Consider the following 25,080-nt stretch of genomic DNA (forward strand, 5'->3'; position numbering starts at 1 on the left):
CTCTCAAACACTTCATGTTTTATAGACCAAGGTAGCAGTAACAGTTGATATGAATTATCTAGGAGAGTTGTATTAAATACTCAGTCTGATTCTTGTGGGTCGGAACAATTTAAGGGACCTATTACTGCAGGGTTTTTTTTTTTTTTAATATTACTCAAAATTGTTTAAAAAGCAACCACAGTTCATTAGCGCAAGTGCTAAACTATGCTTACTTTGCCCTAATGAACTGTGGTTTGTTAGGGGATATAGGTTTCATTAAATTGTACTTAATATATGATATAAAAACCAGCAGTTAGCCAAACTCTTGGGGTGTGAACAAGCAACATCTACAATTTTTATCACGAAATGACATTGCTTGCCTGCCCCTTGTGGGTTGCTGGATCTAGTGACATAACCCTTGGTTTCAAAGGGAAATGCATAAAGGAAGGAACTAAAGAGGAACTGTGTTTTCATTCTTTTAATAACTTTTCACTGGCTCCACCACTTCTGAGTAGGTAGTGTTTTCCAGAAAATACCAATTTCTCTCTTCCTTAATAGATTCAATTATTTTTTTTTTTTTTAGTTTTTAAAGACGGGGTCTCCCTCTGTCGCCCAGGCTGGAGTGCCATGACGGGATCATAGCTCACTGCAACCTCGAGGTGCTGGGCTCAAGCAGTCCTCCCACCTCAGCATCTCCAATTGCTTGAAACTACAGGCGTGGGCTACCACACTCAGCTACTTTTTAAGTTGCCATATTTTTTCCACTCAGGATTGTTCTTTTTTTAAAAAAAATCTTGTATCAATTCTGTGATACTTATAGGGCAAGAATATCATCTGATTTTTGTAGATAAGATAACTGAGGTACAGTAGTCTTCCCTTATCCATGGGAGATACATTCCAAGACCCTGGTCAATGCCTGAAACCATGGGTAGCACTGAACCCTATGTATACTGTACATACATACCTATCATACATACATACTTACTTTTCCCATGCATATATACCTATGATAAGGTTTAATTTATAAGATAGGCACAGTAATATATTAACAATAACCGATAATAAAGTAGAACAATTCTAACAATATTCTGGCATCACTATTCTTGCACTTTGGGCCATTAGTAGTAAGAGTTGACTTAATTAGTAATAAGAGTTATTTGAACAGCCTAGGCAATGTGGCAAAAAAACATAACAAAACAAAACAAAAAATATAGCTGGGTGTGGTGGCACATGCCTGTAGTCGTAGCTACTGAGGGCTGAGATAGGATGATCACTTGAACCCAGGAGGTAGAGGCTATAGTGAGCTGGCACTCCAGCCAGGGTGACAGAGTGAGACCCTGTCTCAAAAAAAAAAGTTACTTGAGTACAAGCACTGTGATCCTGACAGTTGTTCTGGTACTAACAGGGTGGTAGCTTATACAGCATGGATATGCTGGACAAAGGGATGATTCACATCCTGGGTGGAATGGAGCTGTAGGTTCATCATACTACTTAGAACTGCATGTGACTTAAAACTTATGAATTGTTTATTTCTAGAATTTTACATTTAATATTTTCAAACCACAGTTGAGCAAGGGTAATGGAAACTGCGGAAAGTGAAACCAAGATAAGAGGGGGACTACCGTATAGGGAAGTTAGTCACTTATGTACATCTCACACAGTAAGCTAATGTCAGGGACAACAGTAGAACATGAATTAAATAAGATTCTTCATAAAGAAATTTCTGAGCTAGGTGTGATGGTACATGCCTATAGTCCCAGTTACTCTGAAAGCTGAAGCAGGAGGATCTCGAGCCCAGGAGTTCCAGTCCAACCTGGGCAACATACCAAGACCCTGTCTCTTAAGAAAAAAAAAAAAAAAATTCTGAAAGCCAAAATTAGTAGGGAAATTTGTTTTGAGTTTCCTACATTTTTTCAACTCTTGGAATCAGCTCCCGTAATTTATGTTTTCCTAGGTAATTGGCTTCTAAATCTTGAATAATAAACACTGAACAAACATAGTTTTTCTTCAGTTGTTCATTTCTTCTTAGGGACAGATTCACTAATTCACAAGTAATTTGAATTATCATAACTGATCAGTTATGAAAAACTGTTACTAATTCAAGGATATTGCATTATCAGAAATGTTTTGGCAAATTTTATAAGCAGAGGAAAACCTCACATAACAGATAAAACCAAAAACTCATTTTAAAGGGTCATATAACAATATGTTTATAGATGTTTATTGAACTGCTGTGTATAACGCCCTGTGCTAGGTACATTATATACACAGATGAATAGGAGTAATTTCCTTCTGAAGTTCCTTAGCCATGTAAATGGAGCATGCAGTCATAAATGTGCATAATGGATGGCTGGGTGTGAATTCACCAGTTTCCAAATTCTGAAGAGTAGTTGACATTATGATGGTCTGGGGAAGAAAATGATTGATAGGTTTTTTTTTAAATCACTGAGTAGTGATGGAAACTATTCCAAGCCTAGCTTATATAGACAGGAATAAACCACTTAATTTTAACACAAAAGAATAGTATTTAAGTAAATCATCTACTCAGCAGCTACCATTTATTGAATGCTTACAAGTAATGTTTGGGCCTTTTTGCATATATTACTTTTCATTTTCCTCACAGTAATCCTTCAAAATAGGAATTTTTATCTCCAGTGTACAGATAAGTAAACTGAGATTAAATCTAATGTCTCACGTCAAACAGATGTGGGACTCTAAATCACATCTGATTGGCTCCATAGCCCTGCCATTCCATTATTGACACTCTACCTCCTTTACTTAGTCCAAGCCTCAGTCTCTTAACTATAAAATGAAAATAATAATAGTACTTACAGGCACAGTGCCTAAAATGTGGTAAATACTTAACTATAGATAGACATACAATCACACTCCCAAAAATTCCCAAAAATTTATTAAGTACCTAGTTTATACCAGATATTTCATATTTATAAGCTCAATCTCTAGAACCATCCTGCATGTAGGTATTGTTAGATTTCGAGGATGAAGCTCTGAGACACTGAGAGAAGGTAACCAATTAATATGAGCCAGGATTCAAAGTCTGTGTTTCTAAAGTTATTTCCCGTTCTACACTGTCTTTTCCTTCAGTTATATGTTATATTCTCAACTCTTTATATTTTCTTTCCATGTATTTTGTACAAACATATAAAATGTGTTAGATTGTATTTTACTTCTATAATTTCCTAATCATCTCCAGTTAAAGTGTATATATATTTATGTATTCATTACAGTTACAGAGTGTTTCAAGTGCCATTCACCTATGTGACAAGAAGAAAATGGAATTATCTCTGAACATACCTGTAAATCATGGTCCACAAGAGGTAAAAAAAAAAAAAAAAAAAAAAAAAGGTTATATTAAACTCAAAATGTGAGAAGAATTTGAAAAAATCATTTGGTCTAAGCCCTTCTTTTATAAAAGGAAAACTAAAGCCCAGGGAGCTTTTAGGATTTGTTTGGTAGCTCATGTCAATCTCCAACTTGAAACCCAGCTGTACTAATTCTCAGTTCATTGTTCATCCCATCAAATCACAATTATTGCTTCTTTGTTTGACATTGAGTTCTGTCCCTGTCATTGTTTTATACAATAAATGATATCCCAGGGTATTATGTAGGCAAATCATTGATTACAGTTTTAACACTGTATTTATGCTTCCTTGTTCTTACCTCTTATAATAATTAATGAGAGGAAAACATTGCTGCCTAGGAAGAAAGATCTCTTTAGTAGCATTCAATCAGACTTATATTAGTCTGAATTAGTAATTTCTTTTAAGAATGTATAAGTATGTTCATTTTACAGAATTAGAAAAGTAACATAGATTAAGCATCCCTAATCCAAAAATCCAAAGCGCTCCACAGTCCAAAACTTTGAACACCAACACGATGCCACAAGTGGAAAATTCCACACCTGTGTTAGTCTGTTTAGTGTTGCTATAATGAAATACCTAAGAGTAGGTAATTTATAAAGAAAAGAGGTTTATTTGGCTCACAATTCTGGTAGCCAGAAAGTCCAGGATTGGGCAGCTGCATCTGATGAGGACCTTAGGCCACTTGCACTCATGTTGGAAAGTAGAAGGGGAGCGAGCTATGCAGAGAAATCACATGGTGAGACAGGATGCAGGAGAGTGAAAATGAGGAAGTCAGGTTCTTTAACAGCTTGCTCTCTCGGGAATCCACTCACCACTTCTAGAATGGCACCAAGTTATTCATGAGGGATCTTCCCCCATGACCCAAACACCTCCCATTAAGCCCCACCTCCCAACACCACCACATTGGGGATCAAATTTCAACGTGAGATTTAGTGGGGACAAACAAACCATATCAAACCATAGCAACATCTGACCTCATATGATGGGTCGCAGTCAAAACATTGTTTCATGGGTGGACACGATGGCTCAAGTCTGTGATCCCAGAACTTTGGGAGGCCAAGGTGGGTGGATCACTTGAGGTCAGGAGTTCGAGACCAGCCTGGCCAACATGACAAAACCCCATCTCTACTAAACATATAAAAATTAGCTGGGCATGGTGGCGCATGCCTGTAATCCCAGCTACTCGGGGGGTTGAGGCAGGAGAATTGCTTGAACAAGCCAAGATCGCACCACTGCAGTCCACCCTGGGCGACTCCACCTCAAAAAAAAAAAACTTTGTTTCAGGCATAAAATTATTTTAAAATATTGAATTAAGTTACCTTCAGGCTGTGTGTATAAGGTGTATATGAAACATAAATGAATTTTATATTTAGACTTGGGTCCCAACCCCAAGATATCTCATTATATATATATACAAATATTCCAAAATCTGAAAAAAATCCAAAATTCCAAACACATCTGGTTCCAGGCATTTCAGATAAGGGATACTAAACCTGTAGTATCTTTAAAACGAACCTTAAAGCAAAGTATATCACATTTTTAATCACTTGATGTACAGTATTTCATTTGATCCTTGAGGCCATTCATGCATATTTTTAGATAGACAGTGCGGATAATAGAGCCAAAAACCTGAGAGCCAGAGAGGTTAAATACCTTATTGAAAGTTAGCTAGTGATTCCATGACAGAGCTAGGAGTAAAATTCTCCATTACTTTTTCCATGTTTTCCTGTGCCTCCATGTGGAAGGAACCTGAGGTGCTGAGAACAGGCATTTCTAAATCTGTAGGAGACCAGACTTGCAGATACCAAATTTCTCATTCACTATTCTAGCTACTGGCTGCAGCATCTGAGATCATGTAGAAAATACTGAAAAAATAATTATTTCTAATGTTTCATTATTCCCCTATTTCGCCCATTTGTGTTAATTAAGAAAATAAGTTTATCTTTGTTGGTTATTTTATAGATGTATGTGTTTTTTTAATTTTGTAAAGTATAATTTTTAGTAGTTTTGTAGGTTGGGCACAATGGCTCACACCTGTAATTCCAGCACTTTGTGTGGCCAAGGCTGGTGGATCACTTGATCGCAGGAGTTTGAGACCAGCCTGGGCAACGTAGTGAAACCCCATTTCTACGAAAGATACAAAATTTAGCATGGTGTGGTGGTGTGCACCTATAATCCCAGCTATTAAGGAGGCTGAGATGGGAGGTTCACCTGAGTTCAGGAGGGCGGGGCTGCAGTGAGCCTAGGTTGTGCCACTGCACTCCAGACTGGGCAACAGAGTGAGACCCTGTCTGAAAAAAAAAAAATTAGTAGTTTTTATCTTCATTTGTGATAAGCCACAAACAAGAACTATTTAGAAATTAAAGCTCTATAATTTTTATTAACCTAAACCCTTTATTTTTTATTTACTTTAGGAATCATGTGGATCCTCTCAGCTCCATGAAAATAGTGGTTCTCCTGAAACTTCAAGGTCCCTGCCAGCTCAAGACAATGATTTTTCATCTAGTATGTAGATTTTCCAATCATTATTTACTTGCAAGTTTTCCATTTTCTTTCAAGATCATATTTCTTGCAAGCAGTCATGATTTCTATGGAACTTTAATTTGCATATATAACTCATTTTGTAAAGTGACAGAGTCTAAAGATAGGAAAATAGTAGTGTGATATTCAACAAATACATTTAAGTTTTAAGGCATTATGTTTGGCCAGGCACAGTGGTTCACATCTATAATCCCAGCATGTTGGGTGGCCAAGGTGGGCAGATCACCTGAGGTCAGGAGTTCGAGACCAGCCTGGCCAACATGGTGAAACCCCATCTCTACTAAAAATATAAAAATTAGCCGGACATGGTGGTGGGCACCTGTAGTCTCAGCTACTTCGGAGGCTGAGGCGGAAAGATCGCTTGAACCTGGGAGGGAGGTTGCAGTGAGCCGAGATTGTACCACCACAGTCCATCCTGGGTGACAGAGTGAGACTCTGTGTCAAAAAATAAATTTCAAAAAACAGGCATTATGTTAGACACTGCCAGAAAATGTCCGCAAAAAAATCTCTTACAAGAAAAAGGAGAAATGTTTCTAAATAACTATTATATGAGATAGTGATATAAGAGAGACGTGGATCTAGAGCTATGGTAGTACAGTGGAAGAATAACACTGTACAAAGGACTTTCACAACAACCTTGTGAGAGAAATGTCCTCATTTTACGGATTTAAGGACTCTGGATCACATAGCTAGTAGCTGGCACATCTAAGACTTTTGATAAATATTATCATGTCACTCTACTCTACCATGTTGTCATCATGAAATTATTTCTGGCTGAAGGCTGGATCCGTAATTACAAAGGATAGGCATTCCAGGCAAAAGGAACAACATACAGGTACAGAAGCAAGAAAATACAGAGAACAGTGAGTAATTTGGTTTAGCTAGTAAAGAAGGTGAATGAAAGAAGATAAGAGCTAAGTAGATTGGAGTCATATCATCAAGAATTCTAACTTTCAGCTAAACTATTTGTACTTTTTTACTTGAGTAGGAAGCAACTATTGCAATTATTTGAGCAAGGGAGTGACATAAAATTTTTTACTTTGGGAAGATTCATTCTGGCTGGAATGTGTAGGATATTTTGAAAGGAAAAGGAAACTTGAGATGGGGAGATCAGTTAGGAGACTATTACTGTAGTACCCGTGAGAGATTATTAAGAACTGATACAGAGTGAAAGAAAGGAGGGGTGGTATGTGAGATGTTATAGACAACTAGATGATAGGACTTTGTAACTTTTCACTTAGAGGAGCGATGAGAGAAAAAAGAGGTAAAGCCAAATAAATTGTTAAGCCTGGGGACTGGGAGAACATTTGTGCCATTAAAAGAAATAGAAGTTAAAACAGGCTGTATGCGGTGGCTCACACCTGCAATCCCAGCATTTTGCAAGGCCAAGGTGGGCAAATCACTTGAGGCCAGGAGTTCAAGACCAGCCTGGCCAACATGCCAAAACCCCATCTCTACTAAAAATACAAAAAAATTAGCGGGTATGGTGGTGCACACCTGTAATCCCAGCTCCTCAGGAGGCTGAGGCACAAGAATCGCTTGAACCTGGGAGGCAGGGGTTGCAGTGAGCTGAGATTGCACCACTGCACTCCATCCTGAGTGATAGAGCAAGATTCTATCTCAATTAAAAAAAAAAAAAAGTTAAAACAAGTTTTAGAGTTAAGATGGATAATTATACTTTTAATGTTTTTGTTTTTGTTTTTGTTTTTAATTTGAGGTACTAGGAGCACACAAAGGGTTGATGGCCAGAGGGCTTTTGAAAATATAACACTAAGGTTCACGGCTGAGTGTAGTGGCTCACACCTGTAATCCTAGAACTTTGGGAGGCTGAGACAGGTGGATCACCTGAGGTCACGAGTTCAAGACCAGCCTGGCCAACATGGTGAAATTCCATCTCTACTAAAAATACAGAAATTAGCCAGTTGTGGTAGCATGCACCTGTAATCCCAGCTACTTAAGAGGCTGAGGCAGGAGAATCGCTTGAACCTGAGAGGTGGAGGTTGCAGTGAGCTGAGATTGCAACCATTGCACTCCAGCCTGGGTGGCAAAAGCAAAACTCCATCTAAGAAAGAGAGAGAGACAGAGAGAGAGAGGGAGGGAGGGAGGGAGCCAGGGAGGGAGGAAGGAAGGAAGGAAAGAAGGAAGGAAGGAAATATAAGACGAAAGTTCAATGAAGACAGAAAATGTAATTGCGTGGATTTGGGAATAGAGGGGATGATTAAGTCCCTGAGGCTGAGTGGGATTGCCAGAAGAGAAACTAGAAAGACAGACATCATATATAGATTTAGAGAACATACTTAAACTTCAGAAGGAGTAAGAAGACACACAGGAAAAATATGGGACTATGTAAAGAAGTAAAATTCTGTGATTTATAATTTACATAGAACAGACAATTACTGACAGAAATTGTAGTGAAAGCATTCCATATAAACCCTTTTTTGTTTTAAGAAATATCTACTTGCAGAATTAGGTTTCTGAACCAGCCTTAATATTAGTGGAAACTAAAGACATTGGAGCCTACCTTCTGTCTGCTCAGATGTTGACATGTTAGCCAATAGGAATTTCTAAGGAGTATTCTACCTCTAATGAAGATGTTGTATTTTGTAGGAAAAGCTCAAGACTGTTATTTTATGAAGCTGCATCACTGTCCTGGAAATCACAGTTGGGATAGCACCATTTCTGGATCTCAAAGGGCTGCATTCTGTGATCACAAGACCACTCCATGCTCTTCAGCAATAATAAATCCACTCTCAACTGCAGGAAACTCAGGTAAATATTTACTGTGAAACACTTTGTAAGTGATGCCATTTACCTTATATATCTGTGTTCAGTGGATTTACCATACAATGAGGTTTATTTGTCTTTATTTCCTCAATATGATAAATACATACCTTCTTAAGTAGGAAAACAAATCCCAGGAGATGGGAATGATGACATGGCCCAAATGGTATTCTATGAACATCTAAATAGGGAGGCAGTGCTAAGAGGAGGTATTAACATATTACTAATGGTAAAGTTATTTTTGTTTATTTAACAAATTTGCAGGTATCTTTTATATTTGAAATAAAATGGACATGAAACAAAACTGAACAAATCCCAGAAGATGGGAATGATAACATAAAGTGGTTTTTGCCCTGCGATTTATACCATAGGAAAAGGCAGTGCCTTTTCTGGGGAGTGAGGGGGAGATAACCCAAATCTCTGAATGTTTCCTGAAAAATGACAGCATTCCCCAAAGTGTTGGTGTTCCATATTGGCACAATCATAGGAAAATTAGGTTTTATGCTTAATTTATTTTTCATGGAATTTTACTTATTGCTATGTATCTGTCCTTACCTTTTAAATTATTCATTCCTTGTTCTTTTTCAGAACGTCTGCAGCCTGGTATAGCCCAGCAGTGGATCCAGAGCAAAAGGGAAGACATTGTGAACCAAATGACAGAAGCCTGCCTTAACCAGTCGCTAGATGCCCTTCTGTCCAGGGACTTGATCATGAAAGAGGACTATGAACTTGTTAGTACCAAGCCTACAAGGACCTCAAAAGTCAGACAATTACTAGACACTACTGACATCCAAGGAGAAGAATTTGCCAAAGTTATAGTACAAAAATTGAAAGATAACAAACAAATGGGTCTTCAGCCTTACCCGGAAATACTTGTGGTTTCTAGATCATCATCTTTACATTTACTTCAAAATAAAAGCATGTAAGTGACTGTTTTTCAAGAAGAAATGTGTTTCATAAAAGGATATTTATATCTCTGTTGCTTTGACTTTTTTTATATAAAATCCGTGAGTATTAAAGCTTTATTGAAGGTTCTTTGGGTAAATATTAGTCTCCCTCCAATGACACTGCAGTATTTTTTTAATTAATACAAGTAAAAAGTTTGAATTTTGCTACATAGTTCAATTTTTATGTCTCTTTTGTTAACAGAAACCACTTTTAAAGGATAGTAATTATTCTTCTTGTTTATAACAGTGCCTTAAGGTATGATGTATTTCTGATGGAAGCCATTTTCACATTCATGTTCTTCATGGATTATTTGTTACTTGTCTAAGATGCAATTTGATTTTATGAAGTATATACCCTTTACCCACCAGAGACAGTACAGAATCCCTGCCCTAAAATCCCAGGCTTAATTGCCCTACAAAGGGTTATTAATTTAAAACTCCATTATTAGGATTACATTTTAAAGTTTTATTTATGAATTCCCTTTAAAAATGATATTTCAAAGGTAAAACAATTCAATATAAAGAAAAAAATAAATATATTAATACCGGCTTCCTGTCCCCATTTTTAACCTCAGCCTTCCCTACTGTCACCAATAACCAAGCTAAATAAAGTCAACAGCCTGATGTGTGTCTTTCTGTCCCTTTCTTCCTGCTTATATTTAGAACATATGCTCATTTGGGAAAGGATCTTTCTGCATATTATTATTATAATAATACGTCATACTGCAACCTGCTTTTTGCATTTAATAGTACAGCCTTCCAGATCAGATATGGCTCTAACTTACTCTTTTTACTTGCTGCCTAATACCCACAGTTTTTATTTTCTTAACTTGTCCATATCAAATTTAGCCCAAACAATAAAAGTACAGTGTGAGCACTTTTTTGGTTAATAGGTTATATTACTATAGGAGAACTTACAAGGAATAATAGCCCTTTTCTGAAACTGCATAGCAAAGTCAGCAGAAAGTGAGATACAGAATAAATTTGAAAAGATGAACTTTCAAGAAGCAACAGACCCACAACGTGAAAAGTTTGAATAAAAGAAATTAGATGCCATTGAGGCAATTAAGTATTAATTAGAAATATAAGCATTTTAATCTCCATTTTAGAGCTTGACATTAACTTGTACCTCTTACTGTGCCTTTCAGAAATATGGAAATTAATAGGGAAAAATGAAAACTAAACACATGAGTTATCTATTAAATTTTAAAAAGCATTAAGATGCAAATTTTATTTGTGAAGTAATAAATAGAGAAAATTATTTTGGAAGCTTTCCCTTTTCTCTATACATACTCTAAAAAGAAATTATTTTGACTATTAATGGCCTCAAATTGACTTTTATACTGATTTCATGAGGTATATCTGGATTGATAAAATGAACTTTGCCCTGTTTTTTATTCTCTGCAAAGATCTAAAAACTCATAGTTTGTGTGCTTTATGGCTGTGTGCTTACAGTCACTTTCTCCCACAATTTTCTGTATGGAAGACACGTGTAGTCATCCATCATCACAGCTCTGCAAACTTTTTCTGCATAAATAATAACATGTTGATAAGCAAGAAGATGTTGTCAGGGATTAAGATGAATCTGCAGTGAGCTCTCATCATCTCTTCATGGGATTGTTACAATCTCAGCAGTTGGTTTTTATTATAACCCCTATTTAGTAACTGCTACTTAGAGGAAGATGAGACAGATTATGCTGAGTATGACTAGTTAGTGTAGAACAGGGTCTGGCATAGAGTAGGCACTTTTTGAATAACTCTTTAATGAATAGTGTAATGGAATGAAAAAATAGAGAAGGGGAGATGTTTCCTTTAAATCTTATTTCCCAAAATGTAGTGCAAGCACAGCTAGTAGTAAGTGGGATTATTTTAGGTCGTATGTAGGCTCACCACTAAATGGCATTTGAGTCACTTAGTAAAGGACATTCCTTTCCGTTCTTTTTTGAGCCTTATAGTTAAATAAAGGAGAATATCTCAATTTTTTTGCTAACATCTTTTTATCCCCCTCGTTAACAAAATGAGAATAGGCTTTAGGCTCAGAACTTCAGAGACTATTTACCAAGAATTTTATGGGTTTTTTTGTTGCATTCTATTTGAAATTTATACTTCTACATATGACAAGTAATAGTTTTCTGTTTATACTAAAGTTTTATTACAAAATATTTAAATAAAGACAATTTAAGTACTATTAAGTAAATTATAATATAGATAGGACATGAATGTGCCAGCAATCATAGAAGTAGTAAGAAAATGACAGATTAAAATTCAGTCACTCCAGGAAGGGACCTAGTAATTTATTTTTTAACTAGCTAGTACTAGATAATGCTAGAGATGTCATTCCTTGCAGTGCATTTTAAGACAGTGCTACCCAGAAGTACAGTGCACAGACTGGCTACATTTAGCATCACCTATAGCATGTTAGAAATGAAACTTCATGGCTCCTATCTCAGACCGACTGATTCAGGCTCTGGGGGTGAGGTCTAGGAATCTGTTTTAACAAACTCTCCAAGCGATTTTTACTCATGGTAAAGTTCAAGACCCTTTATTTTAAGAAACACTATAGATTTGTGCATAAAATAATTTCTCTCTAGGTTCACAGATGTGTTTTCATGAACTCTGATTGCCACGTGCCTTCAGAATGTTCACTCTCTGAACTGACGTTTGATTACAAAATTTTACTTTTGTTTTGCATCCAATTTGAATTCTCAAAACAATTTTAATTATGCTTTGAATTTTGGAAAGATAGCTTCACTTAAACATGAAAATCAGATCACTATAGCAGAATCTACAACTCAGTTCTTTAGGGAAGAACTTCAGAAGGGGCAAACACTTGAGTTATGACAGCAGTAGAGCTGAGCCGATATGAGGATCAATACAAGAAGCAAGACTAAACTGTGCTGAAAGTTATACTAAAGAAATTTGCATAGCTGTGAAAGATTTGGGTGTTGGCAGCAGTTGTGTCAAGCAGTGGGGGCTGTTTTTTATTTCTCTCTACCATTAATCTGCCTACCCTCAGCCCCTTCAAATACTTAATTTATGAAGAAAAAAACATGGCCAACGGGGAGAGAAGGAAAATCAATAAACGTTCATGTTTAGCCATTCTCACAAACATAAGTTTCGGCCGGGTGCGGCGGTTCACGCCTGTAATCCGAGCACTTTAGGAGGCCGAGGCGGGTGGATCACCTGAGGTCAGGAGTTTGAGACCAGCCTAGCCAACATGGCGAAACCCCTTCTCTACTAAAAATACAGAAATTAGCTGGGCATGGTGGCAGGCGCCTGTAATCTCAGCTACTTGGGAGGCTGAGGCAGGACAATCACTTGAACCCGGGAGGCAGAGGTTGCAGTGAGCCGTGATCGCACCACTGCATTCTAGCCTGCGAGACAAGAGCGAAATTCCATCTCAACAACAACAACAAAAGTTAGTAATGTGTTTCTTCAAAATTGTACCTCCTATCTCCCACACAGCCTAGTTCCCAAACTACCTGTTGCTTTTTCTCTCTCTCCACTGGATCATTTCTTTTCTAACACCTTTAAAAACAAAATTTCTTTACTTAACCTATCTATCCTTTTTCATCCTTTTCAAGGAGTTTATTCTACACGACCTCTATTTTGTTACCTATTTCTTTGTTTAAAATTTGATGTCATGTAATTAATGAATGGGTTGAAAGGAACAAGTGTGCATCTGATGCTTCAAAATCCTCTACTGGAAAGATGTTAATAGACGTTTATCTCATGAGTAAACACTTCCACAGATAAAGGGGGAGCTTATTACCTTGTCAGGCAATTTATTTCATCTCCAGACAGTACTATCCATACTTTCATACACTGATTTAAAAATTGATTTCCGGCCACGCGCGGTGGCTCAAGCCTGTAATCCCAGCACTTTGGGAGGCTGAGGCAGGCAGATCATGAGGTCAGGAGATCGAGACCATCCTGGCCAACATGGTGAAACCCCGTCTCTACTAAAAACACAAAAATTAGCCGGGTATGGTGGCGTGCGTCTGTAGTCCCAGCTACTCAGGAGGCTGAGGCAGGAGAATCGCTTGAATCCGGGAAGCAGAGGTTGCAGTGAGCCAAGATCGCATCACTGCAATCCAGCCTGGGCGACAGAGCAAGACTCCGTCTAAAAAAAAAAGTAAAACAATAAAAAATAAAAATAAAAATTGATTTCCTTGTAGTATATATCAACTCATCCTGATTCCAAACGTTGGAATATTTTATAGGGTAAATCTAATCCCTCTTCTATGACAGCATCTTATATATTTCCAAGGAGCTCTTTTATTTCTGGTGATATTTTTTTTCTGCCTCAGAATAATTCCTACTTTCTTCAGTGGTTATTTAAGTGGCATGGTCTATATTCCTCTCAAAGTATGGTAGCCACAACTAAACACGGTGCTCCTACTCAGGTCTTGCCATCACAGTTGGGATATCTGCTCCCTTATCCTTAAATAAAATGCTAAAGCACCGTTTTATAGTAGTCACATGTCATTGTCAAATTAATATTTAACTACCAGCTAACAAATTCTTCATCTGTACACCTGTGTTGTTTTGCCTTATTTCTCCACTTTTCAAATAGGTAAATTGGATTGTTAGGCCCATATATAACAATTTGCCTTTATCTCTTTTTTTTTTTTTTTTTTTTTTTTTGAGACGGAGTCTCGCTCTGTCGCCAGGCTGGAGTGCAGTGGCACGATCTCGGCTCACTGCAACTTCGGCCTCCTGGGTTCAAGCGATTCTCCTGCCTCAGCCTCCCGAGTAGCTGGGATTACAGACACGTACCAACACACCCAGCTAATTTTTGTATTTTTAGTAGAGATGGGGTTTCACCATGTTGGCCAGGATGGTCTCAATCTCTTGACCTCATGATCCTCCCTCCTCGGCCTCCCAAACTGCAAAGTGCTGGGATTACAGGCATGAGCCACTGCACTGGCTTATCTCTATTTTTTTTTAATTCATCCCTAGTTCCAGTTATTCAATACATTTTTTATCCCTAAATCTGGAATCTTCCAGCTTGTCATCCCCAAATTTGACAAACTTGCTTTTTATAGTTTCATCCAAGTTACTAATTAAAATGTCGATTGTGCTGAGCCATTCAAGCATGAAGTTTGCAAATTACCACAAGCCTTCTTCCCTTCAATTTGACAAAGCTCATCACTATTTAACTACAATCATTCATCTAATCACTAATGAATATAATTGGAATATTTTAAAGAGTTTCCTTTTTTAACATAAAAAATATGGAATCTACAAATTTAGCCTACATGGTCTCTATATCTGGGCAGTTTTTTAAAGAATTGGCTTGTGTTTTCATCGAAAATGTGTGTTTCAATATAAATCCACTTTTTTTGCTACAAGTACATTCAGTTATTAAAATGGGGCATGCCTCTTCTCTTAAAATATTAAATGGATATTGCTCAGGCTCTGCTTATAAAATCTGGTGCAAGACACTCTCTGTCCACCAAAATCCCATGATTTAAGGATGCCAACCACATAAAGAAACTCTAAATTCCACATCTGAAAAAAAAATACTAAGAAAATTAAAGACTAGACAGAAGATAATTTTAAAATACATAATACCCTTAGAGAGACTTGAGTTATCTTCAAAACTAGGAGAAATTGTTAAAAAATAGAAACAACTAATGATCTAGAAACATTTAAACTATGATTCTCATAATAATAACCCAGAACCCATCCATTCTTGAAAACTGTCCTTTTTCTCACCAGGACTCCTAACTTGGGAGTTTGTTAGGGTAGATAACCAGTCCAAGCCTCTAGCTTCCATATCTTTGGTTGATTCCTTTTTGGATGTATTTAGCAACCCTGAGCAAACAGGGAAGCTACCAACAAAATAACTGCAAGTACTTTTCATTGCTAGTTTGAAGTCTCCTGCCCTCACTAAACACATGTTGCTGAGCTTTTGCCTTCTTACTGTGACTGATGCACTCCTCATCATACTAAGAGATGCTTAGGACTGGCAGGATGCCCATCACCTTTGTTTCCACCAGTGCCCCTTAGTGGAATGGTACAAAGTCTAAAGGGGCAAGAAAAAAATTTTTTGAAAAATTAACTCTTTAGTGTTTTGGGCACAGCCTGATCACAAACACATGAGATATATTTTGCATAGGCCTCCCGACAAAGTTAAAAGGACTCAAAATTCCGAATTAATTTCGACCCCAGAAGAGAGTTAATAGTTTTAGAATTTTAAGCTCATTAATCTAACTGAATTCATTCTAAGGAATATGGAAGCTAGTACTGGGAGCCTGGTCCCAAGAAAATGTTTTAATTTTAATTGTTTTTAAATTAGAAGAAAAAAATGAATATATAACAATGAACAGTTTAGATTACATATATCTTTATAATAATGCAATTGTAAAAAATAATTTTAATATCTTTTATAGAGGACAGAGCCACAAAAGCATAAGTGCCTATGTCAGAGGTGTTTGAACCAGAGCAACTCCATTTTGAATAGGGGCTGAGTAAAATAAGGCTGAAAACTACTGGGCTACATTCCCAGGAGGTTAGGCATTCTTAGGATGAGACAGAAGGTTGGCACAAGATACAGGTCATAAAAACCCTACTGATAAAACAGGATGTGGTAAAGAAGTCAGCCAAAACCAAGATGGTGACAAAAGTGACCTCTGTTCATCTTCACTGCTCAATATATGCTAATTATAATATAATTATAATGCATTAGATTGCCAAGAGATACTCCCACCAGGGCCATGACAGTTTACAAATGCCATGGCAACCTAGGGAAGTTAGCTTATATGGTCGAAAAGGGAGAGGAATCCTCAGTTCTGGGAATTGCCCACCCCTTTCCTGGAAAACTCATGAATAATCCACTTCTTATTTAGCATATAACCAAGAAATAACTATAAGTATACTCAGTTGAGCAGCCCATGCCACTGCTCTGTCTATACAGTAGCCGTTTTTTTATTCCTTTACCTTCTTAATAAACTTGCTTTCACTTTATGGACTCACCCTGAATTTTTTTCTTGCACAAAGTTCAAGAACCTCTCTTGGGGTCTGGATAAGGACACCTTTCCAGTAACACCTAGGGCCCATGAATGTCCTATTGCAGCTCTGATTGTGAAATGACTTACCTGATGGTAGTCTGAAAAGTTTGCTTGAGACTGTAGCCACAGCAAAAGTTGACCTTACAAACTGGGTCATTCTTGTCACACCCAACTAAAACAGCGCAGTCAGACCACATACCATTGCTCCAAGAATGTAATTCTCTGCAAGCTTGGCTGCTGAGACTGCCTGCTATAACCTGAAACCAGTTTTATCTAAAGGCTACTGAAACAATCTACTGCACCTCTAAGACTAGTTTTACCCACTACCATCACTCACCCAAAAGCTTGCTAGCTCCCCAAAACCTTACTTGAGCCAATGAACTTTCTAGAGTAGTGGTATGTAATGTTTCTCCTTTTTATAAAAGCTCTAACCTTCTCTTTGTTCTTTAGATATACCAAAGACCACCCGGTCTGTGTGTATGCCTCTAATTGCAATTCTTTCTTGCCAAATAAAAATTTTAATTTCAGAGATTCATCTTTATATTTTATTTGACTTTGACAGCACTAATCAGACACAGTACTCCAGAGGTGCTAGGATAGGGGGCAAAGGGCAAGGAAACTGAATAGTGGCAGATTGGGCTTGTCCATGTCAGGAAGGACGAGTGGCCCACAACACTAGCATGTAGAGGAAAAAGCAAGTAGAAACACAATGAATACTGCAGGTTAAAGGCGTGGCCCTCAGAGCTTGAGCATTCTCACCTTTCCACTTGCCAAGACCCTGAAAAAAGGCGGAGATTCAGACTTCCCACCAACCCTTTCAGGTTAGAGCCTGGGCCATATTCAATTTAACTTAGAAACATAAATAAATCTGTCTTGTTCCTCAGTGTTATAGGCAAAATCATGCCTGATATATTGACTGGTATGGTCTTTCATATTACTATTGTTGCTTTAGGTTGTGTATTGACTGGTTGCCCCCAAAATGATCTGCTGAAGTCCTAATCCCCAGAACCTGTGAGTGTGACTTATTTGGAAAGTGGGTTTTTACAAATGTCATTAAATTAAAGATCTCAAGATGAGACCATCCTGGATTAACTGGGTGTGCCGTAAATCCAGTGACAAGTGTCCTTATAAGAAGAGGGCTGGGCATGGTGGCTCACGCCTGTAATCCCAGCACTTTGGGAGGCCAATGCAGGCAGGTCACTTGAGGCCAGGAGTTTGAGACCAGCCTGGCCAACACGGAGAAATCCCATCTCTACTAAAAATACAAAAATTAGCCAGGCGTGGCAGCGGGCACCTGTAGTCTCAGCTACCCAGGAGGCTGAGGCAGGAGAATTGCTTGAACCCAAGAGGCAGAGGCTGCAGTGAGTTGAGATCACACCACTGCACTCCAGTCTGGGTAACAGAGTGAGACACTGTCTCAAAAAAAAGAAAAAGAAAAAAAGGAGAGAAGACACAGACAAAAGAAAAGGCCATGGGAGGCAGAGGCAGAGATAGGAATGGCACAGCCACATGCCAAAGAATGCCTGGAATCACCAAAAGCTGGAAAAGGAAAAGGCAAAGGACTTTTACCCCTCTAGCCTTCAGAGGGTGTGCAGCCCTGCCAACACCTTGATTTTGGACTACGGACCTCCTGAACTGTGAGAGAATAAATTTCTATTATTTTAGGCCACCAAGTTTATGGTAATATGTTAATGATAGTCCTAGGACACTAAGATACTTCATTTTTAAAAATATACTTTATTTTTTAGAATAGTTCATGATTTCTTGAAAGATTGAAAAGCTAGTGTAGAAAGTTCCCATATACCCTGCACCCAGTTTCCCCTACTGTTGATATCTTCCATGACTATAGTGTATTTGTTAAAATTAATGAACTAATATTGATAATATAAAAGAAAAAATCTCAGAACCCTCTAAATTTATCATGCCAAGGGGGGAATTAAGCTCTGGAGACTGAGTCATGAAGCATGTTTGCAATTAGATTATAGATTAACTCTCTTCCTCATTGTTCTTGTTCTGTAAATGACTAGAAGAGACTAGAGACCAGACCTTTCTCCACTTGCAATTACTGATCTTTGTTATAGATTAACTGCCTCCTTTATTGTTCAATACCTAACTCAGACCAGATGGTGCAAAAGACCCCGTAACTATTAGATTCTCAGTGAGAAATGTTAAATATACCTCTGAAAATAGGTAATTGGAAATCCAAGCTGTTGGAACTCTAAATTACCTTGAACCTTAAAGAAATGTGAGGTTATGGGGCCTGAGTCATGTGACAGGCAGCTGTAACCTTTCTTGCTCTGATTATAGATTAGCCTTCCTCACCTACATTGTTTTCTAAAATGTTATATATTACTAAAGGGCACCAGGGAAGACCCCTTCCCTCTTCCCTGTTGATCTTTATTATAGATTAACTTCCTCTTATCTTTCTCACAAAAAGCCTTTATGGTTATCACATTGTCTTCAGATGGAATATTAAAAATACTCTTTTAAATTGGAAAGGACATGAAAACAAGCTGTATGGAAAACAAAATGAACTATAACTAATTAAATGTTTATAACTCAAAAACAAGCCTTGTATAGAAAATGTTATATATAATCCTACTCTATTTTCTGCCTATATAAGAACCTTTAACTTCAGAGCCCTGACCCCATTTCTCTGGAGTCTGTGTCTTTTAAATAGCCATTCCCAGCTTTTCACTTTAATAAACTCTTTATAACTGGATTCTGATCCGTTTGATTGTTTCAGCTTGACGTGCCTTTCCTGAAAGAAAAATACCACCTCAACAAATCAGATCATTGTAACTATACATTAAGCCTAACATAGAAAGGTGTTGATATTCTGCTAAACTTCCCTAAACTTTGTGAATATGAGTAAAAACTTCTATACTTTGGAACACTGACTTCCATTCTTCAGAATCTGTGCTTCCCAAGAAGCCCGGCTTCAAACTTTGCACTTGAATCAACTCTGTTTAAACTAGATTCTGAGTCAGGCATGGTGGCTCACGCCTGTAGTCCCAACACTTTGGGAGGCTGAGGCAGGCTAATCACTTGAGACCAGGAGTTTGAGACCAGCCTGGCCAACATGGTGAACCCCATCTCTACTAAAAATACAAAAAAAAAAAAAAAAGTTAATCAGGCAATCCCAGCTACTTGGGTGGCTGAGGCAAGAGAATTGTTTGAACTCAGGAGGCAGAGATTGTAGTGAGCTGAGATCACACCATTGCAGTCCAGCCTGGGCAACAGAGCGAGACTCGCCTAATGTCTTTTTTCTGCTCCAAGATCCCATCCAGGATGCTGTTGAGGTGTGGAAAATGATTCCCCAGCCTGTGGGGCTTGGGCATGCTGAGTGCTTTTGAAAATTGAAAGGCCTCAGAAACAAGGTCCTGTCTAACCTTGTGTTGTTTCCCCAGCCCACTTCACCTCCCAGGACAGGAAGGGACTCTCTCTGGAGTTTCCTCATCTGTTCAAAAAAGTGTCTTACAAAAAAAAAAAATTGCCTTCTATCTGCTTCCTAAAATGGCATTATCTATTGCAGAAAAAAAGACAAGAATGCAACCACACCTGGACAGACTTGTTTTTAAGAAGATAATTCCTGCCACTGGAGCTCAGAGAAAATTCCAGAGAAAATCCTTTACAAGTTAATTACTGTTCCATGGTCCGTCCATTCTCCCTAATAGTCATTTACTGCCCCTCAAAGAATTGTCTATATCCCCCAGCACTTCCCTCCCCTATGAAAAAGGGTATATAAGCTGTACCCATTGGGAGATTGGGGTAATCCCTTTGTGATTCCACCACATTAATACATTTGTATGCCTTTTCTGCCTTTCATCAATTGATTTTCAGCAAACCTTCAGAGGGCAAAGGGGAAGTTTTCCCCTGGCCTCTATAATACCACATTACATTTGGTTGCCCTGTCTCCTCAAACCTTTGCACTTTTTGACCCATCAATGAAAACACCTTTGCAAATATTAGGACAGTGAGAGAATGCTAGCATGACTCATGCCCTCTTGCTTCTAGTCTCACAGGCTGGCTGTCTTCACTCATTCCTGGGCATAGACCAAGCTAATCATGGGAAAATCTTAGTATATAGTTTAATTTTGAAACAAGGATCATAATAGTCCTTCCCTAAAACTGATCCCTGCCTTGCTCAGAGACCAAAGCTGCCTTTGTAAAACTAATGAAAGTTTATGACATTAGGATTGTGGGAGGGATCTGAATTCTGCTAAAATGTAGGCATAGTTTCTATGTTCCCTTACTGCTCAGGAGTGGAGTCATGTGGCCAGAGGTCACAAGATTTGTGACTTCCCCACTTGCTCCTAAAGATACTGTCACTGCTGTAGAACCTGAAGTTGGTCTTTTGAGATGTTTTTCAGATTTTTGCATTCTGGCAACTGACTGATCCCACCCAAACCCATGACTCATGACTCAACCGGTTCTACCGCTCTCACTCAGAGGCAGACACAGCACACAAGCACCATTTTCCACACCCCTATGATTTCATTCTCACCCAATCAGCAGCACCCATTCCCTATCCCCCTGCCCACCAAATTATCCATAAAAACCCTAGCCTCTGAGTTCTTCGTGAGACTGATATGAGTAATAACTCCAGCCCTTCCATTTGGCTAGCTCCACGTTAATTAAACTCTTTCTCTACTGCAATACTGCAGTCTCAGTGAAATGGTTTTGTCTGCAACTGGCAGGAAGAACCCATCAGGGGATTACACGAATTCAATATCCAAGAATTTATTCTAAGGAAATAATCATAGGTGTGTGTAAAGATTAAGCCATGATGATGGTCACTGAGGCATTGCTTAAAAACTATTGAGAAACCAAAAGAGATTTTGCTTTTGGGGGTTATATCAATCCTTATTTGCCACTAGAAATTAAAACTGAGAAGTCAAGAATATATTAATTCATTTAAAACATCCAAAGTGAAAAACAGTTGATGAGAAGAGCCATGTTATTTTACATTTTCGCATATCTCTTTGAATGTTTAAAAAAGTAAGTAAATAGAAGAGAACTGGGTTTTCATATCTGCATTCAATCTGTTGCAAAATCACATGTCATGTAGCCTCTGGAAAACTCCACTGTTCACCTGTGAGAGTATGGGAGTAATAAATGCAATAACATCTCAGAATTATTATGGAAATAGGTTTGACCTAGCAGACTCCCTGAAAGGTCACAGCGTCTCTGGGTGATACTTTGAGAAATGCTGGCTTAATACAACAAAAAGTTTAAAACAACATAAAAATTTCAAATAATCTAAGATATTATAAATGACCCTCAATACTATTAAATAAAGAATAAACACAATTCTTATTAACTAAATCATATTTGTATTTTTGTCTTTTTATTCTCTTATTATGCTGGCAGAATTACCCCTTCTCCTACTAAGAATAATCCTTTGTTTCTGCATTTCTCCTCTAGCTTGTTAGATGACTCTCCCTCTCACTTCACTCCAACCATTCCCTTAGAAAGTTTCTTCTAGAAACACTTAAGCCTGCCAAGAGTTTCTCATAAAAAAAAAATAAATAAATAAAATAAAATCAGCCCTTTCTGTCTACTTCTGTCTTTCTCTTTCCTCTTTTCATAACAGAGAGGATTTTTTCTCCTTTTTACCTCACTGCTTTCTAAATTCACAGTCTAGTGATTAGGTTTCCAGATTTTGTTTTTCTGTAAACTAATTACACATTCTGTTTTGGAATTTGCTTCTTACATATTTATATGTCATTACATGTAAATTATATTATTTTTTAAACTATTATGTGGTGCTTCATTATATTGATGTACCAATATTTAATCTATTTCCTCTTGATGAACGTTTTAATTTTCCTGACTTTCTGCTATTAGAAAAAATATGAATAGGTATGGTGTATATGTTATTCATTTATATGTAAATGAATTTATATAAAATATAAATTTAAATTAATTTATATAATTTTTTTAAAAATTTTACTTTAAGTTCTGGGATACACGTGCAGAATGTGCAGGTTTGTTACATAGGTATACATGTGCCATGGTGGTTTTCTGCACCTATCAAACCATCATCTAGATTTTAAGCCCCACGGGCATTAGGTATTTGTTCTAATGCTTTCCCTCCCCTTGCCTTCCACCCCCGGACAGACCCTGGTGTGTGATGTTCCCCTCCCTGTGTCTGACTTCAAACTATACTACAAGGCTACAGTAACCAAAACAGCATGGTACTGGTGCCAAAACAGATATGTAGACCAATGGAACAGAACAGAGCCCTCAGAAATAACACCACACATCTACAACCACCCGATCTTTGACAAACCTGACAAAAACAAGAAATGGGGAAAGGATTCCCTATTTAATAAATGGTGCTGGAAAAACTGGCTAGCCATATGCAGAAAACAGAAACTGGACCCCTTCCCTACACCTTATACAAAGATTAACTCGAGATGGATTAAAGACTTAAATGTAACACCCCAAACCATAAAAACCCTAGAAGAAAACCTAGGCAATACCATCCAGAACATAGTGTAAATTTTACATATATGTGCATACTTATTATTATTATTATTTTTGAGACAGGGTTTTGCTCTTGTTGCCCAGGCTGTCATGCAGTGGCACGATCTTGGCTCACTGCAACCTTTGCCTCCCAGGTTCAAGCAATTCTCCTGTTTCAGCCTCCTGAGTAGCTGGGATTACAGGCACATGCCACGACACCCAGCTAATTTTTTGTATTTTTCATAGAGACGGGGTTTCACTGTGTTGGCCAAGCTGGTCTCAAACTCCTGATCTCAGGTGATCCACCCACCCCGGCCTCCCAAAGTACTGGGATTACAGGCATGAGCCACCATGCCCAGCCCATACTTTTTAAGTATTATGGCACAGGTCTAGAAATTGAACTACTGGGATCAAAGATTATGAACATTTTAAATGTTAGTGAATATTGGCAAATTCTCTCCTAAGAGTTGGTATCAATTTACATTCCCACCAATAACTTAATTATGGCCAGACTTCTTGAGAGAGCTGTCTATAGCAATTCTCACTTTTACACTTCCTCAGTCACTTGATTCACTCCTCAGTCCATTTAATCTGGCTTCTGTCTGAACCACTCCATTGAAATTGCTCTTCCCAAAAGTGATTAACACACCCTTCTAGTTTCTAAATCCAGGGGAAGCTTTTCAGTCCTCTTCCTACGTGATGTGGCTGAGTGCCCTCTCCTTTTCTAATGGTTCTCTTCCCTTTTGTGACACCAGACATTCCTGCTTTTCCTCCTATGTCTTGGTCTTCTGGTTAGGGGCTTTAGGTGTTTATTCTTCTTACTCAGGTTCAGTCTGGGCCTCACATTCTTACTCCAAACCCTTTCCCGGATCTACCTCATTCCCCTGCGTGGTCTTATTGTCATCTAGACATCAGTACTCCCAAAGTCAGCCCTTTCTCCTAAACCTGAGATTCACTTCATACCAGACCTGCCAACTGGCATGCTCCACAGCAATCTCCACATTCCAAAGCTGACCTTTTCATTCCTCACTGCAACATACATCCCAAACTTGATTTCCTTCTTATGTTTCCTTTCTCAGCAAATAATAACACCATCTGTCCAGACGAACTTCAATCTTTTGTCCCTCACTTCCTTCTCTCTCTATGCTCAAATCCCCCACTATGCATATCCAGTTAATCACAAGTCCTATTGATTCTACCTCCAAAATATTTTTGTTTTCAGTGTAGCAATGTCAGGGGCATGTGAACCAGAGCAACCATATCTTGAATAGGAGCTGGGTAAAATGAGGCTGAGACCTACTGGGCCGCATTCCCAGATGGTTAAGGCATTCTAAGTCACAAGATGAGATAGGAGGTTGGCACAAAATACGGGTCATAAAGACCTTGCTGATAAAACAATTTGCAGTAAAGAAGCCGGCTAAAAACCACAAACCAAGATGATGATGAGAGTGACCTCTGGTTGCCCTCACAGCCACACTCCCACCAGCGCCATGACAGTTTACAGATGCCATAGCAACGTCAGGAAGTTGCCCTATGTGGTCTAAAAGGGGATGCATAAATAATCCACCCCTTGTTTAGCATATAATCAAAAATGGACAACCAGCAGCCCTCAGGGTGGCTCTGTCTAGGAGTACCCATTCTCTTATTTCTTTACTTTCTTAATAAACTTGCTTTCACTTTACTCTATGGATTCTCCCTGGATTCTTTTTTGCATGAAATACAAGAACCCTCTCTTGGGGTCTGGATCCGGACGCCTTTCCTGTAACAACTTTTTCCATCCCCACTGCACTACCTTACTTCTGATCAACAGCATCTCTTTATCAGATAACTGCATCCACTTAAACATTCATCTAGTATTAATAGCAAATCCATCCAAGTCACCCTCTGGCTTACTATACTTCCGTGACTTCTCATTATACTTAGAAGAAAAGCCTGTAGGAATCTGCTGATCTCTCTAATCTC

The 25,080-nt window shown here is 38.2% G+C and overlaps 1 protein-coding gene across 3 annotated transcripts in view; it reads left to right on the forward strand.

Moving 5' to 3' along the window:
- The window catches only part of RIPK2 (receptor interacting serine/threonine kinase 2), a 33,688-nt gene extending 23,433 nt beyond the window's left edge, over positions 1 to 10,255 (forward strand). For 2 of the 3 annotated variants that reach the window (XM_519850.7, XM_054657391.2), the window contains 4 exons: positions 3,228 to 3,317; positions 5,777 to 5,867; positions 8,511 to 8,672; positions 9,273 to 10,255. In XM_519850.7, the coding sequence (XP_519850.2) occupies positions 3,228 to 3,317; positions 5,777 to 5,867; positions 8,511 to 8,672; positions 9,273 to 9,610 (681 nt within the window). In that variant the 3' untranslated portion in view covers positions 9,611 to 10,255. The remainder of the gene's footprint in view (positions 1 to 3,227; positions 3,318 to 5,776; positions 5,868 to 8,510; positions 8,673 to 9,272) is intronic. The other variant, XM_016959650.3, reaches the window with a different exon arrangement.
- Positions 10,256 to 25,080: the final 14,825 nt, after the last annotated feature.

Source organism: Pan troglodytes, chromosome 7 (assembly GCF_028858775.2).
Source record: "Pan troglodytes isolate AG18354 chromosome 7, NHGRI_mPanTro3-v2.0_pri, whole genome shotgun sequence".
In the NCBI taxonomy this organism is placed as follows: domain Eukaryota; kingdom Metazoa; phylum Chordata; class Mammalia; order Primates; family Hominidae; genus Pan; species Pan troglodytes.